Source organism: Ovis canadensis, chromosome 16 (assembly GCF_042477335.2).
Source record: "Ovis canadensis isolate MfBH-ARS-UI-01 breed Bighorn chromosome 16, ARS-UI_OviCan_v2, whole genome shotgun sequence".
Classification (NCBI taxonomy): domain Eukaryota; kingdom Metazoa; phylum Chordata; class Mammalia; order Artiodactyla; family Bovidae; genus Ovis; species Ovis canadensis.
In genome coordinates, this window is record NC_091260.1 from 80,970,845 (window position 1) to 80,988,451 (window position 17,607).

Sequence of the window (17,607 nt, forward strand, 5' to 3'; positions counted from 1 at the left end):
CAGGGCTACCAAGATGGATGGGTCATAGCGTAGACTACAGACAAACCACGGTCCACTGGAGAAAGGAAGGGCAACCCATCCCAGGATTCTTACCATGAGAGTCCCATAACCAGTATGAAAATGCACAAAGATATGACACTGGAAGATGAGTCCCCCAGGTCAGAAGGTGTCCGATTTGCCACTGGGGGAAAGTGAAGGGCAATTACTGATAGCTCCAAAAAGGATGAAGAGGCTGGGCCAGCAGAAACAGTGCTCAGCCACGCAAGTGTCTGGTGGTGAAAGGAGAGTTCGATGCTGTCAAGGAATGATGCTGCACAGGAGCCTGGAGTGTTAGGTCCATGAGTCAAAGTAAACTGGGCACGTTCAGCAGGAGACGGCAAAACTGAACACGGACATCTTAGCAATCAGTGAACAAAAATGTACCAGAATGGGCAAATTCAACTCAGATGACCACTGTATCTACTACTGCGGGCAAGAATCCCTTAGAAGAAATGGAGTAGCTCTCAGAGTCAACAAGAATCCGAAATGCAGGACTTAGGTGCAATCTCAAAAACTGCAGAATGATCTCAGTTCATTTCTAAGGCAAACCATTCAGCATCACAGTAACCCAAGTCTATGCCCCAACCACTAATGCCAGAGAAACTGAAGTTGAACGGTTCTATGATGACCTACAAGACCTTCTAGACTAACACCCAAGAAGATGCCCTTTCCATCATAGGGGACTGGAATGAAAAAGCAGGAAGTCAAGAGATACCTGGAGTAACAGGCAAGTTTGGCCTTGGAGTACAAGATGAAGGAGTGCAAAGGCTAACAGAGTTCCGCCAAGAGAAAGCACTGGTCAGAGCAAACACCCTCTTCCACCAACATAAGAGGTGACTCTACACATGGACATCACCAGATGGTCGACACCACTGATTATATGGTCGACATCAGATTGATTATATTGCAGCCGAAGATGGAGAAACTCTATATGGTCAGCAAAAACAAGACCTGAAGATGACTGTGGCTCAGATCATCAGCTCTATATTGCAAAATTCAGGCTCAGAATGACGACAGCAGGGAAAACCAGCAGGCCATTCAGGTATGATCTAAATCACATCCCTTATGATTATATAGTAGAGGTGACAAATAGATGCAAGAGATTAGATCTGGTAGACAGAGAGTGCCTGAAGAACTACAGAAGGCGATCTGTAACACTGCACAGGAGGCGGTGACCAAAACCATCCCAAAGAAAAAGAAAGAAATGCAAGAAGGCAAAGGGGTTGCCTGAGGAAGCTTTACAAACAGCTAAGTAAAGAGAAAAGAAAGGCAAAGGAGATTAGAGAAAAATATACTCAACTGAATACAGAGTTCCAGAGAATAGCAAGGAGAGATAAAGAGGTCACCTTTAACAAACAATGCAAAGCAGCAGAGGAAAACAACAGAATGGGAACGACTAGAGATCTCTTCAAGAAAATTAGAGATACCAACACTTCATGCAAGAACACAAACGGTAAGGACCTCACAGAAGCAAAAGAGATTAAGACAAGATGGACAGAATACGCAGAGAAACTCTACAAAAAGACCTTAATGACCTGGATAACCACGATGGTGTGGTCACTAACCTAGAACCAGACATCCTACAGCATGAAGTCAAGTGGGCCTCAGGAAGCATTACTACTAACAAAGCTAGTGGAGGTGATGGAGTTCCAGCTGAACTATTTCAAATCCTAAACCGTGATGTGCTGCACTCGATACGTCAGCCAATTTGGAAAACTCAGCAGTGGCTACAGGACTAGAAAAGGTCAGCTTTCATTCCAATCCCAAAGAAGGGCAATGCCAAACGATGGTCAAACTACCATACAACTGTGCTCGTTTAGCAGGCTAGCAAGATTACTCTCAAAATCCTTCAGGTTAGGCTTTACCACCAGTCTAAACAAGTCAATCCGAAAGAAAATCAGCCCTGAATATTCACTGGAAGGATTGATGCTGAAGCTGAAACTCCAATAATTTAGCCACCTGATGCAAAGAACTGACTCATTGGAAAAGACTCTGATGCTGGGAAAGACTGAAGGCAGGAGGAGACGGGGACAACAGAGGATGAGATGGCTGGATGGCATCATGGACTGGATGGACATGAGTCTGAGCAAGCTTGAGAGTTCTTGATGGACAAGGAGGCCTGGTGTGCTGCAGCCCATTAGGTGGGAAAGAGTCAGACATGACTGAGTGACTGAACTGCAGTGAACTGAATGGTGAACTTCCGGAGGTACAAGCTGGGTTGGGAAAAGGCAGGGGAAACATAAATCAAATTGTCTACGTTCACTGGATTCTAGACAAACCGAATTCCAGAAAAACATCTACTTCTGCTTCACTGACTACACTAAAGCCTTTGACTATGTGGATTGCAACAAACTGGAAAATTCTTAAAGAGACGGGAATATCAGACCACCTTATCTGCCTCCTGAAAAATATGTTATGTGGGTCAAGAAGCAACAATTAGAACCTTACATGGAACAATGGACTGGTTCACAATTGGGAAAGCGGTAGGAGAAGGCTGTATAGTGTCACCATGATTATTTAACCTCTATGCAGAGCACATCATGCAGAACGCCCATCGGGATTAATCACAGTATGGAATCAACACTGCCAGGAGAAATACTAACAACCTCAGATATGCATGATACCACTTTAATGGCAGAAAGTAAAGAGGAATTGAAGAGCCTCTTGATGAGGGTGAAAGAAGAGAGTGAAAAAGTTGGCTTAAAACTCAACATTCAAAAAACTAACATTGTGGCATCTGGTCCCATCACTGATAGCAAATAGATGGTGAAAAAGTGGAAACAGTGACAGACTTTATTTTCTTGGGCTCCAAAATCACTGCAGATGGTGACTGCAGCTATGAAACTAAAAGACGCCTGCTCCTTGGAAGGAAAGCTGTAACAAACCTAGACTGTATTAAAAAGAGAAACATCACTTGGCCAACAAAGGTCAGTACAGTCAAAGCTACAGTGGTCACGTACGGATGTGAGAGCTGGACCATAAAGAAGGCTGAGCACCAAAGAACTGATGCTTTCAAACTGTGGTGCGGGAGAAGACTCTTGAGAGTCCCTTGGACTGCAAGGAGATCCAACCAGTAAATCCTAAAGGAGATCAGCCCTGAATATTCGATGGAAGGACTGATGCTGAAGCTGAAGCTCCAATTCTTTGGCCCCCTGATGGGAAAAACTGACTCACTGGAAAAGCCCCTGATGCTGGGAAAGACTGAAGGCAGAAGGAGAAGGGGACGACAGAGGATGGGATGATTAGACAGCATCACCAACTCAGTGAACATGAATTTGAGCAAACTCCAGGCAACAGTCAAGGACAGGGAGGCCTGGTGTGCTGAAGCCCATGGGGTCCCAGAGTGTCAGACATGACCTAGCAACTGAACAATGACGATGATAAATTAATGTTTAGTCTTATAAGAAACTAAGTGTTTTCGAGTGGTTATACCAGTCAACACAAATATTTGTATCCTGTTTGGCATGAAGCCGTATCTTTTTCATTTTTTCTGTTCTATTTTATCTAAGGCTGCGATGTGTTTAGAAGGAGAGTAACCCAAAGCATACACTCTCTGGGCTACTTTGATCTGTAACTTGGGAAACTGCTTATCTGGTTACACTTCCTCCTGTCCCAGGAAATCACAGGCTGTTCCCTTCCCCTGGAATTCTCTCCCTCGCTTCTGTCTTCACATCAAAGCTCAAAAGTCACTTTGACAAGGAAAGCATCCCAGGCCTAAGACTCGCTCGAAGCCACCTTCCACTGTACCTCTCATTCATTCAATGGACACTTAGTGGGAGTACACAACGCATTTTTTCGGGGAGAGGATGTAACAGGAACAAGAGAAACAAAACTGGTACTCTGACGGGATCTAGCGGAGAAGAGAGGACAAAGGGAAAGGGAGCTGTCTGACCAGCACCAAGTGGAGAAAGACGCTCCCCGAGAGAGACACGGTTATAAAGATCCGCACGGGAGAGGGTACTGGGCGCGTCTGAGGGAGAGACAGAGACCCAGGCGGGCCTGGCCGCCCCGCGGGGCTTGCCTCCCCACCGCCCTCCACCGCGGTAACCCTGCTGGGTGCTCCTATGAGGTCACGGCCAGGTGTACATCACTGCAAGGCTGTACCTGGGTCGGGTTACCATCAAAGCATTCACGCTTATGTACACCCTGTAACTATTTGCTAATAAGACAGTGACTGAAAAAATAAAGAAAAACAAAGCGGGCAACCAACACAGCAGCTTCACGCACAAGTCTATACGTGGTAGGTTCATCCAGATTCAAAAACCCCATAGCCATTATGGTGACACAAGGTTATCAGCCTCTGCAATCGAGATTAGACTCTGATACGACAATCAGTTGCATTTGCGTATCATGTTGCTATTTCAACGTTTCCCTGACGACCTGATGTAAAGAATGAGGCCTGCTCCCCATTAGCAGACTGAAGGCACAGCACTGAAAGGAAAGACTCGAAGGGCAGCACTCCTCCCCACGTCTCCCTGAAACCGCTCCTGAGCCCGTGACTCCACCAGTTTCTGCTCTTTCCAGCCAGGGACACAGCAGAGCAGTTGCTGCGTCACAATGACCCCCTCCTGTGCCAACCATGTCCGACTCCAAAGCAGCTACACAAGCAGCTACACAAGCACCAAGACGCAGTGGGGAGAGGCCCTCCCACGCACAGCAGGGATGTGTGTGCTGACCTCGGTAAGCTTCAGTCACATAACTCCTCCACTGCAAACCAGGGAGACGCACAGAAGACACGCAGCAGCTCCGCTGGAGGTCCAGAGGCACGTGTAACCAGGCCAAAGAGCAAGCCCCTGCTTCCGAGGCCAGGCCGCCACCACCCCCGCGTACCTTCCTTGAGCAGGCCGTAGCAAAAGAGGCGCGCCCTCTCCAGGTCTCCCAGCTGCCGGCAGACCCCAACGTACACCCTGCAGAGCGCGTGGATGTAGCTGTGCTCCACGGACATCTTCTGACTTTTCAGCTCTGAGAGGATAGAGTGAAGCAAGCTCTCTGCTAAATGCTGAATTGGGGGAAAAAAAAAAGACGATGTACGTTGATATTTATCGTTAGCCTACTATGGAACAGCTACAAGCTACAAAATCAAGTCTTTGGGAAAGCTGGAAAAATAAAAGGGGTACTGTCTCGGACAGAGGCCAGCTGCCACTGCGGTTAAGTAAGCCCTCAGCAGGGAAGCCAGGAGGCTCTGCGGAGAAGGGGGCCCCCAGCGGGCAGACGGGCGGTTCGGCAGAGGTCAGCATGGCGTGGGGCCCACAGCTGGTCAGACTCCTGGTGCCCGTCACTACTGCCACTCCAACAAGCTGCCACTTTTTGGCTTTTACTAAATTAATCTGTGTGTGGAGCCCACTCTAATTCTACCGCCATCCTTGTTTTCTGAACTGCAATATACTCTACACATTTATCCCGTTTGTGCAAGTGAACGTCACTCGGTCATGTCCAACTCTGTGACCCCATGGACTATACAGTCCATAGAAGTCTCCAGGCCACAATACTGGAGTGGGTGGCCTTTCCCTTCTCCAGGGGATCTTTCCAACCCAGGGATTGAACCCAGGTCTCCCACATTGCAGGGAGACCTTAGAATATTGGGTTAAAGTTTCCTTACTCAGGTAAAGGAGTACTAAATAACCTGATACATTCAATCACGGGAAAATACATATCCTTCCAAAGTTACCTGTATTGCTCTTTATGCTTTCTGAAATGAACAGCATGTATGCCACTGTGATTCCAGGCATATACAGATACCAATACTGTTAATCCAGGGACACTGGAAGTCACCCACCCACCATCAACATGAACATGGAAGAGATAATAACCTAGGAAACTCCTAAGAAACCCCACATGCAAACCTATACACTTCTCTCCCCACCTCCTCTTGAAACTAAGCGTGTGTTCCTATTTGACTGGTGACCTGCATTAAGTATGGGGGGAGAGGGGGGGACCCACACACTTTCTCTCAAAATTCTCAAATGTGTATGTAACACCACTGACAAAAAGGCTCTATTACAAAGCAACTGATGCTCTGAAGCAAACCATTTTGAGCCTTTAAACATGTCAGAACCAATGGGAACTGTGCACTTTAAGTCCTGACAGGCACCTTTTTTTTCCCTTTAAAATTTTAACTCATGTAGTGAATACAGACTACCAAGTCTCCAATGTCTGACCACTTCTCAGATGTACAAACTGCTGGCTAGAAACAGAGCACAGGTCCTGATGCTTACAGGGGTGACTGTCCAACCCGGACAATAACCTTCTATTCAGGGGCCCCCTCGCTGGCAGGAGGCAGCCTGTGTCAGGGGACGGGGCCTTCTGTTCAGGGCCTCCCTTGCTGGCGGGAGGCAGCCTCTGTCGGGAGACGGGCAATCCCAGCGCTCTCCGAGCAGCGCCGTGTACCTTTTTTGTGGGTCCCTTGCTGGCGGGAGGCGCCGCGTACCTTTTTTGTGGTGCTGAACTCGTAGACGACGTCCTTCTCCTGGTCTCGCATCACCGGCTTTGTGGAGATGTTTCCCACATACACGTGACTCCGGATGACAGGTAACAGGTCAAAGGTCGCCTCCCCGATTTTTCTCAGGGCCTCCGCAATGGCTCTCTCGGGGGACTCTGTGGTTTCTTCAGGGCTGGGGGGGGAATGCGAGGCTGGGAGAGGATGCCTGTCGTCCTCTGTGCTCAGGGCTGCAGCCTGGGGGGTGTCTGTGCGGGGGCTGCAGCCCATGCCCTCCGGGGTGGGCTCTGGCTCTGGGGACCCACTGTCCAGGCGCAGCCTCTTGGCGCTCCTCAGTGTGCTGGCAGACAGCGTCCTTTTCCCAGCCAGGTCCTGTGGAGGCCCCAGGCCTCCCGCCTTGTCGTGCTTGCCGTCGCTGCTGGAGCTACCCCCTGCCTTCACGAAGGCGGTGGAGCTGGAAGCGATGGCTTGGAAGCCTGTGATGGTGCCCACAGGCCCCGACAGACCTTTACGATCGGCCGGCGGGCCACGCGTGAGCTGGATGTTCCCTTTGAGGATGTTGAGGGTGCGGGCCCGGGCAGACAGCTCCGGGTACATCGTGTCCAGGATCTTCACAGAGTTCTCTGGGGGCGCTGCCACCGCAGGATGGGCAGGTGCAAGTGGGGGCAGGCGGCCAGGCACTGGGAGGGCGTGCTTTGGGGTTGCTGCGCAGAACTGCAGTGGAGACGACAAGACCCTGTCCCCGGCCGGCGCGGACGATGGGGATGGGGAGGCACACGGAGGAGAGCAGGGTCCTGGTTCCTCCGGCAGCGGGGATGCCACAGGAGGCACCAGGGGCTCGGATGACGGGGACGTTGGGCAGAGTGGGGACAGTGGCGAGGAAGGGCTGGAGCTGGAGATGAGGGGAGATGCCAGCCGGGATGTCCTTGGCGGCGTGGCGATCAGGGGGGCCAGCAGCGGGGGCAGTGGGGGCCCCACCTCCTGCCGTATCTTGCTCAGCGTGTCCACGCAGCAGTCTGCAGGTGTGGACGTGTCGGCATTGGCCAGGATGGTCTGCGTGTGACTTCTCTGGGGTTTTCCGTGACCTCTGTCCCCTGAAGACGATGGAGAGACTTCACGCTGAGTGGTTTCAACTCGGCCTGATGCCAGAGTCTTCACTGGCTTGTTGGACTGATCTCTGTTTGAAACCTTTGATCGATTCTTGTTTTTGCCCAGTGGCTCCAGTTTCGAGTTATAGTAAGTGTGATCAAACGGAGCAGTCTGCGACTCAAAGTTCTGATCATATATCTCAGAGCTGATCCTCACGCTGGGTTTAACAGGTCTGTTTCGCAAACGACTTTTATCAAAGTTACCACTCTGCCCGCTGCTTGAGATATCCTCCTGGGTTCCAGTCGCACTGTGGGCACATGGGGGCTCCTGAAGAGGTGAGCCAGGGCAACCAGCCTCTGGGGACCTCTCCACGGGAGGAACCAAAAGGAAACCAGCCGCCAGCTCTTCCGGATGAGTGGAAAGGGGGGGGTCCTCCGGGGCGTCACACAGGATCACCTGGCCCAGCTCCGGCATGAGCGCCACCCCATTGATGATGGTCCAGTTGTCCCCTTTCTCAATGACTAGGTTCTGATCCTTGTTGAAGAGCACGTTGATGACCTCAGAGGTCACCGTGGATATCTGACACTGGAGCCTCACCTCTTCTGGCCCCGCCCCCGGGTCAGCGGTGGGGACCGAGGGCTCCGCAGGTTCTGACTGGACCTCCTCCCTGTTGCCTGCCGGCCCGACCGCGTCCATGCGGCCCTCAGGCATGCTTTGCGTGCGTTCACAGCCGGGTTCAGCACGGGTGGGAGAGCCACCCTGAGTGTGCGTGCCAGCCCTTGGCGTGGGCGAGGCAGTGATGGCTGTGTCCAGAGGTGGCAGCTGCTGCTGGAGGTGCTCTGCCGTCGCGCTCTCAGGCCCTCTGAGGAGCAGGAGCCCCGCAGCCTCCTCCGCCTCGCTGTCCTCCTGGCTGGCCTGCATCTCCTGCCCGAGCCTGGTGAGCACCTCAGACAGCGTCTCCAGGGAGCAGCGAGGGAGCTGAGCCCGCAAAGGACAGTCGTCTTCCTCCGACTCCACCCACTCTTCAGAGGTCTCCAGCGCTTCCTCTTCACAGAGCTGACTTCCATGCCCTTCTCCTGACGGTCTGCTGTGCTTCAAATCCTCCTTCATTCCTCTAGTCAGTGTTCCTTTGCTAGAACATTCTGAAACAGAGTCCGCTGAACTATAGTCTCTCAGCTGACAGCTTTCAAGAAACATGGCGACCTCGGACGTGGACAGCCTGTCCATCTCAGAGAGCGTGCTGATGTTGAAGTCCTGCAGAGCTGAGGTCAGGGAGCCCACCTCGACAGAAGGCCCAGCCTCTGCAGCCCCCGCGCCCCACCTGGGGGGCCCACTGTGCGGGTCCGGCTCGGGCTCGGTCTCTCCCTCGCTGCCGCTGGGCGCCTCGCTCTCCTCCACCTCGGTGTCGCCTCCGCCCGCCTCCCGGATGCCACTGTAACAGCACGGGGCAGTGCGTGGAGACGCGGTCTTAGCGGCGCCCAGGCCTTCAGGAGGCGTGCGGCCAGAACTCGCAGACTCCAGCTGCAGGTGTTCCCTCAGGCCATGCTGTAGGGCAGGTGGGGCCTGTGAAACCGCCAGAGCCGCCCCAGGGCACCTGACTGCCTTTCCAGCAGGAAAACCTCTGGAGAGAGTCAGCTCCATGTCTGGACGTTTATCTACATCCAAGCTGGCCGTGTCCATGCCTGTGGCCAGAAGACCGGGACTCCGCTTCTGCGCCTCCTCCTGCACCGCGGCGCCCGTCACAGCGTCCCGGTTTGGGGCTGGGATGTTCTCAGAAGAGAATGAGGATTTACAGTCTGTAGGATGATGGGAATTTTCTACTGGGAAAGAACCTCTTGGAGCATCAAAATCTAACCTTCCCCAGGAGGCGGGGGCTCCTGAGGGAGGGCTCCGAGCGCTGCTCTGCATGGGGGACCCCCTCTCCCTGCCACGCTGCGCTCCACACTCTGGCCAGCCAGCCCGGGTGTCACTGTGGGTCGCCAGGGGCTCCGGGCGGGCAGGCTGTGCGGGGCCAGGCCGTGCCTGCCTGGTGATCACCGACACCTGATTGGGCAGCACGGATGCGGGGGCCTGGGGCGCAGCGGGACTGCGGTCCTCCCCGGCAAACATGGACGCCGACCTACTGCCCTCCGAAGACCACGCGGCCCAGGGCCTGGCCTCACCGCCCCGCCGCAAGAGGTCACTGTGGTGCCAGGAAGCGCTCCTGCCAAAGCCGAAGCTGCTCCTGACCAAGCTGGACGCAGGCCCCGGCGACGCTCTGAAACCTGTCCGAGCCGGCGCGAGCTCCACCCTCAGCGCCTGCCCCGCAGCTAGCCCAATGCCGGCCGCTCCAGGGAACGCCGAGCGCGGGGGGAACAGAGGCTGCAGGAGCGAGCGGGCATCGCTCAAGTCCTTCACAGAGGCTGCGCATCCCAGCGGCCCGCTCCTCTGACCAAAAGGACCAGACGCCCCCGACAGGGGACTCAGAGTTGGGAAGCTGCTCTCGAGACGGGCCCTTCCTGAGGAGCACCCCGGGGGTTCCGGGGGCACCTCCACCGCAGTCACCCTGGCAGCGGGCGCGGTCTGCTCTGAGCCGCGAGGGCGGGGAGGGCCAACGGCAGGGGGAACAGCGGGACCATCGCCATCCTCCAGCCCCGAGGGAGATGGGTGGCGGCCACAGCGAGGGGAGGCGCCTGAAGCCAAGGAGCAAGGCCACACATCTCCCAGGCCGAGCCCCGCGGCTGCCGGGGTGGGCAGCGCGCCCAAAACGCACCCCTGCGTGGCTCCTCTTTCCTTTTCCAAGGCTCTAGGCTGTCCCTGGAAATGACCAGAGGCTGACTGCTGCCCTGATTCTGAAGCAGTTCCATCAGTGAGCGTCCACCTGGCCAGCTCTAACTTGGGTGATTCGATCCCTGGGACCAGCAGGGTCTTCCCATCAGGTGCCCCGGGCTCCCTGAGTGGCTGCAGGCCCAGGGCAGGGGGACGTGGGTCTGACCGACCGCGAGCCATGCCCTCCTCTTGAGCCAGGCCGCCCGACAGCATCTCAGCAGGCTCACCGCCCGGGGCTCTGGGACGTGTCCACACTGTGGGCACCAACCTGTCCTTCTGCCCGACCTCTCTGGGCCTGCCCGGCTCGTCCACAACACCCTTCTCTCTCCCACTCCCGAGCTCAGAGGACACGGTCCAGAGCGGCTCCCGAGCAAAGGTGAATGAGGCTGTGGGCCCCCTCAGGGTTGCTGCAAAGGTCCCAAAGCCGAGCGTGGTCCCTGCGCTGAGAGCCGGGGTGGCCTCGCGGGTGTGGGGCCGCTCCTCCCAGGCTCCAGCTCCTTTCCTCTCTCCAGGTAAGCCACAGTGGTCCTGGGCCTCAGGCGGATCTTCTTTGGCCACAGGCTCCGAGTTCCCACGTGGGGCCGAGTCATAATCGCTGGAGTCAGCACCCTCTCCAAAGAAGGGTTCCTTAAAAACAAAGGAATTGTATCTGTCAGTTAAATACCACTTCAACCAACTACACAGTTACTGCTTCAATGCATTGGACACAGATACGCTCCGCAAGCTTCTGAGGAAGGCAGGCCACCCCAGGCGCCCCACGGGTGGGTGGGCAGGGGTCGGGGAGCCAGCGCTCTCCCCTTCTCTCCTCAGAGAAACCCGCCAGGGCTCCGCGCACGCGCACTGCTGCTCCCCGAGGGGCGTCCGGGCGCTGCTGCACTTGCAGCCGAGGGCTCGCTCTGTCCTGACTCTGAACCATCCTCCTCAACTCGGAAGGCCCACTGCCGGCAGCTGCCCAGCTGTCCTCTCTACCTCCGCTCGCCCCTCCTGCCCCCTCAGCCTGGCCCCTGCTCTGGGGGCTGCCCTGCGAGCCCCTCTGCCCACACCTCTCACCGAGGCTGCACCCCAACTGCAGTTATCCCTGGACCCTTCCAGTTCCCCTCCGTGTATGGACTACGCCCCTTCCCCGTGGCCCGTGACCTCCACGTCTGCTCCAGAAGCCCTCCGCGACTCGCGACCACCCCTCTCGTCCTGAGACCTGCCTCCGCCACCCGGCCCCAGAGAGCCAGTGCACCACCGCCCTGCCCTCAGCCCTGTGCAACAGAGGGATGAGGAGTAACCAGCCGGGACCCAAACAGGCTCCTGCCACAAAAGCCCTTCCTCCCGTGGGCTCCAGGGCAGCCTCCCATCCTGGTTTCCTCTACGGCCAGCGGCGCTTCCAGCCTCTTCCCTCTGCGGTGGCCTCACTGGCATTCAGTCAGGATGCGGCCCTCACCTCCTGCCCACTCTGAGGGAGTGACACCGCCGGCCCCAAGCCCTCGCTGCACCCCCCCTCCCCGCCCCGACCCCCGGCACCCCCAGGGAAGGCCCGCCCACCCCTAAGGTGGACCATTTCCTGCCCAGAGAGGCTCCTCTTCTCTGTGCCGGCTCCAGCGTCCCTGGCTGCCCCTCCTCTCACAGCCACACCACAAATCTCACCAGGCTCACTGCTCTCTCAGCCTGGAGACCTTTTCCAAACCAGTACCTACCAGTTAACTCCAGTGGCAACTGGGTTCAGGGGTTAAGAACGCAGGACACTGCTGATCCCAAGACTCCAGTCCATGGTCCTGCCTCTCCCCGGAGTCTCCCACTTTCTTCCCATCCCCACCGCTACTCAACAGAAACTTTCACATGGAACCCGACCTTTAGGTCCACTTCTCTGGACCCATCAACAGCTCCCCACTGCTGTCAGGAGAAAACGCCAAGCCCTTAAGATGCACATGGGCTTGGGCCTGGTCTGGGTGCACACTCGCCACGTGCCCCGAGCGTCACACCTCTGAGAACAGCATGAGACAAGCGGCACCTCCTCACGGGCGGCCGGAAGCCAGCACCCGGGGGCCTCTCCTATCAGGTGTGTGCTAGCCTCCCGCCAGGGTGAGCCCCCAGCCCAGCCTAGCCCTCGGCAACACAGATGCCACCACAGCGCCCTCATGGGCAATCACCCAAGACCCAAGCAAGAGTGACCAGGTCCTGTCACCTCTGTGCCCACGGTGTCCAGCACCATGTCCACAACATAACAGACATGCATTACGGTTCCTAAATGAAGTGATTCAAAGGAGCCATTAATCTCTTTCTTCCTTAAGCCAAAAAGCATACACATCTGCTCTGTCCTAACTTCCTCTATACGTAATTTGGTTCTGTGTTTTCCAAGTCTCCTAGTAAGTATGTTGTCAAGTAAAAGTTGCTAAGTTGTGTCCAACTCTTTGTGACCCCTATCATTTTCACAATTTAAACAATAAAAAGGAAAGAGAAAAAAAAGACTAACTTCCTAAGAAATCACATAAACCATTCTGCAAATACAGAGATGATGAATTCATTGCATGAAGGTGGAGAATACAGCAACCTAAGCTAACAGGCGGGCATGCCATACATGGACTTTCTGCCTCTGAAACACTCCAGGCTGACAAACACCTGTGTAACTCACTCTCTCACTCCATCCCCGCCACGTGTCCAAACCTAAAGGTTAGAGTAAACAACTGTGACACAGTCCTCCACAGGAGACTTAAAGCACGCTGCAGATGGAGACAGTGAAATGCACCCCCAGCACAAAATGAAGACCATAACGTGTGCACGTGTGTGGGTTTAAGATGCGGACCCCAGGGGCACTGATGTGCCTCGCTAACTCCCGGGTTCCTCCCTGACACTGTGTGGGGCACGCCCACGTGTCAGGGTGGACGAGGTGGGCACCTGGTGAGGCCAGTACACAGTACCCACTCACAGGTGCAAGCAGGGAGGGTGAGACGCCCAGGTGAGGCGGCGATGCCAGCGGCGGGGAGGGCACTGGGGACAGCAGAGGCGGAGGCAGCCTGAAGAAGTCAACCGCAGCCTGGAGGTCCTCGTCGAAACCCGGGCCCTGAGCCCCACTCTTCCACGCCGCAGCCTCAGGATTCAGGTCCTCTTGAGAGAGGCCACTGTCACGACCTGCTGCTCTGCCCACGTCCTCACAGGCAGAGAAGTCACCCTCGATCTCCATAGACAGCTCTGCCAGGCACGTCTGCACGGCCGAGGTGCGGACGCGGCTGCCGTCTGCTGCAGGGGGCATGCCATCTTCCCCGGACTCTATGGGTCTGCAGTATTCTTGGGCAGGATTTTCTGCGGGGAAAAAAAGTGAATATCAAATTATTTACAGTTATCAATTTTAAAAAAAAACACCTATTTTAACAGTTCAAAATGCTTGTATTAAATCCAAGTAGAAACATTTTTAAAAGCCAATAATCCCTTCCTAAAGAATATCCTATAGAACTAAACATATTCCACAAAAGTATGCTTCCCTCAACAAGCAAACGAGAAGACGGCCGGGGGGAGGGCGAAACGCCTCTGTCCACAGGCAGCAGGGTGCGCCTGCCACGAGAAGACGGCCGGGGGGAGGGCGGAACGCCCCTGCCCACGGGCAGCAGGGTGCGCCTGCCACGAGAAGACGGCCGGGGGGAGGGCGGAACGCCCCTGCCCACGGGCAGCAGGGTGCGCCTGCCACGGCTTCCATCTGTGGCCACGGTGACGGCCCTCGCTGGCATGCCCGTGCTCTCGGGGAGTCAGCGGCATCGAGAAGAAACAGCCTTCTGCAACAAGGCGGCAAGAAATAAACTTCTCCTTCTAAAATCAACTGATACCAGGCCTACTCCATGTAGGGCCTCCCTTGTGGCTCACCTGGTAAAAAGTCTGCCTACAATGCAGGAGACCTGGGTTCGATCCCTTGGTTGGGAAGATCCCCTGGAGAAGGGAAAGGCTACCCACTCCACTATTCTGCCCTGGAGAATTCCATGGACTGTATAGTCGATGGGGTCACAAAGAGTTGGAAACAACTGAGTGACTTTCACCTTCACCCCATGAAAGTATTTGTACAGTACTCTAAGGAACCTGACTATGTCACAGAAATACTTTGCACTGTAACACAACAGAAAACTACTATAAAATGCCAGTTATCTTTGGGTTTTGATTTTGGTGAGCAACAGCAATGCTAATTGTAAGTAAAAATATTGTGTCCTGGCAATTAACTGGAAACTACCACCTGTCATATTTGAAAGCTGTAAAAATATATGAAAGCTACAAAAACACCTTTCGTAGAAGGCCTCAGGGCTCCCTGGAGCAGTGGCTGATTACAGGGCTGGGCAGGGGAAAACACAAGCTGAGCCCGAGACAGCTTGCAGAACCAGATGTAAAGATGGACATGCCTAAGAGCCCCAGATGGTCCCAGTGACTGCACCTGCGGCAACCTGAGCGATAAGATGAATACTAGAAGTACTGGATTATAATGCACAGAATAAAACAAGTGTCTCTGAGACCATACTGACAGAAGCGAGTGAATGAAAAGTGAACGAATGAGCAAGTGGAGAAAAATGACAGTTCCTCCTTACGGAAGAATTGCAGTTAATACCTTCCGGTAAACGAGGGAATTACAAAAGCCGCTATTCGACCAAGTAGTAATCGCAGCCTACAAGATGCGCCAGCAGGGCTAAAATCAGGGGCCGGCGCTGGAGAGAAACCGAGTACGTACGTGCCAGGTCACAGCGCCTCCACCGGGGGGCCACTGAGTCAAGAGGCAACAGCAGTTTCACAGGAGGAACTGGGCCGACACCGCCTTCCACAGAGATCAAGGTTAACAGCCCCCAGGACAAGGCAGACCACACGCTCTCTCCCCAGCACACACTAGGAGTTCTTGTGGAAAATACACAGCCTCACTCTAATACAAGAAAACATGCCACAACCCACAGGCTTTCGACCCAACGATCGGTACTCTCCAAAAGGGTCAGGAGACAAGGAAAGATAAGTACCTGTCAGAGCACGGGCAACTAAAGGCAGAAAGAAATGACAGTGGAAGCACCAGTCGCTCAGCCACAGCTCAGTTCTTTGCGACCCTGTGGACTGGGGCCCTCCAGGCTCCTCTGTCCATGGAATTCTCCAGGCAAGAATTCTGGAGTGCATAGCCAATCCCTTCTCCTGGGGATCTTCCTGACCCAGGGATTGAACCCAGGTCTCCCACACTGCAGACATCTTTGCCATCTGAGCCACCAGGGAGCCCAATTAAAGGAACCCGGGGAAGGGGACATGGGCGGGGAAACAGGGAAACTCGGTCTCCACCTGCACCAGCCACACACACTCCCCCTCTATGAGTCCTTCCAGTGTCCGTGGATGTTCCCTGATGAAGCAGCTATTACAAAATTCAAAGCCAGACGCATTCAGCGAGACTAGAAGTCACGCTGGAAGGAGCAGAGCTCTGGATGACTGCAAGTGCCCATCTCAGTTTATTTCACTCTTTCAGTGAGAGATTCAAGAAATTAAAAACTAAAGACGTACAACGTCCACAGTAAACACCGCCACAGCCGTATGAAATGAAGCTCTGGAAGCCTCCCCCTCACCTGGGATGCATCTGCCGCCCTCACCAGGGAGTCTGTGTGTGGTGTTGATGCACAGCCAGAGCTCCTTCAGAAGCAGCTTTACCTTCCCTGTGGAAGAGAGGCAACTGTTAGTCATGGCATTCGGCTCACTCAGCCCAAGGCCAAAACACACTCCTGGGAAATCGGGATTTACCACGGAATTAGAAAGCTAGGTAACTTAAACCCCCTTCCCCTCCTTCAATCACTGAACACAATTCAGCCGGCTACTCAATTGAAGGCATGTTGACTGAAGGCTGAACACAAGCCTGGGTTTTGTTTGGAGATCGGTGCACGCCATGGCAGGACTCAGAAAACCCAACGTGCTTGTTGGGAAAGGTCTTCCCCACCATTACACAGGCACAGGATGAATAAATCTCTGGCCTCTGCATTTTCCACAGGCAGTGGCATGTGACTGGGGAGCACAGGGAGGAAGCCCAGCTAGAATGACCGGTGTAGATCACTGCTCCACAGATTCCACACGGAACAAACAGTATCCACTCAGTTCCATGAGGTCATCAGAAATGCCACCAGAGGTGACCAGGCGGTAATTATCTTAGGGGCTTTGTGGGTCTTGGGAAATTCTTTAATGGCCTTAAGGGGAAATGGGAGGAGACAAACGTGTGGGTATAGATATATGGAGAGGGAGAGAGTCACCCGCGGAAGCAGACACACAGAAAGAAGCATCTACATCTATACAGGCAAAGTGAGAGCTTCGGAATTTTTGAAAGTTTTTTTCAAACAGGTCTGAATTCCTAAAGCAGTTAAGAATCACTGGTTCAAGTTGAAAGGCAAAGGACAATGGTAACTAAATGAAAGTCATATAACATAAGAATATCACATTGTGGTTTTAAAGTAAACTTAACATTAAAAATACAAATTCCCCAAAATGTTCCAAGCAAAAAACATTCATCAAAATATAAATATGAATAGTTTGTGTCAAATACACATAAAAAGACACGCCACATTACTTAAAGTTTAACTGAAAATAGTTATTAAGTACTTGGTAATTTCAAGTCATCTCAAACTTGTTATAGCTCCATTGAGGTTATTAAAAAGAATCATTTCTTGAAAACACTGAAATCTTTAATCCGGTTCTAGAGAAGCTAAAAAGATCAATCTTCTAAACCAAAATATCTCCAAGGAATCACAAATTTTGGAACAGGACAGCCCTACTTAATGGCAAACTACATCTATAGCCGAATTCCACAATGAATAAATAAATTCTACAGAAAGAGGACCAGGACAAATAGGGCAAACTTACATAACTTGGAAAATTTGGGCATTTCCAAATGGAAACAGTGTCAGACTTTATTTTTTCGGGCTCCAAAATTACTACAGATGGTGACTGCAGCCATCAAATTAAAAGACGCTTACTCCTTGGAAGGAAAGTTATGACCAGCCTACATAGCGTATTGAAAAGCAGAGACATTACTTTGCCAACTAAGGTCCGTCTAGTCAAGGCTATGGTTTTTTCCACTGGTCATGTATGGATGTGACAGTTGGAATCTGAAGAAAGCTAAGTGCCGAAGAATTGATGCTTTTGAACTGTGGTGTTGGAGAAGACTCTTGAGAGTCGCTTGGACTGCAAGGAGATCCAACCAGTCCATTCTGAAGGAGATCAGCTCTGAGATTTCTTTGGAAGGAATGATGCTAAAGCTGAAACTC

At 53.5% G+C, this 17,607-nt stretch overlaps 1 protein-coding gene across 2 annotated transcripts in view; it reads right to left on the reverse strand.

Annotated features, from left to right (window-relative positions):
* The window catches only part of ICE1 (interactor of little elongation complex ELL subunit 1), a 67,252-nt gene that overhangs the window by 16,157 nt on the left and 33,488 nt on the right, over positions 1 to 17,607 (reverse strand). For both annotated transcript variants that reach the window (XM_069556167.1, XM_069556168.1), the window contains 4 exons: positions 15,925 to 16,011; positions 13,287 to 13,660; positions 6,467 to 10,999; positions 4,870 to 5,038 (listed from right to left, as the gene is read on the reverse strand). In XM_069556167.1, the coding sequence (XP_069412268.1) occupies positions 4,870 to 5,038; positions 6,467 to 10,999; positions 13,287 to 13,660; positions 15,925 to 16,011 (5,163 nt within the window). The remainder of the gene's footprint in view (positions 1 to 4,869; positions 5,039 to 6,466; positions 11,000 to 13,286; positions 13,661 to 15,924; positions 16,012 to 17,607) is intronic.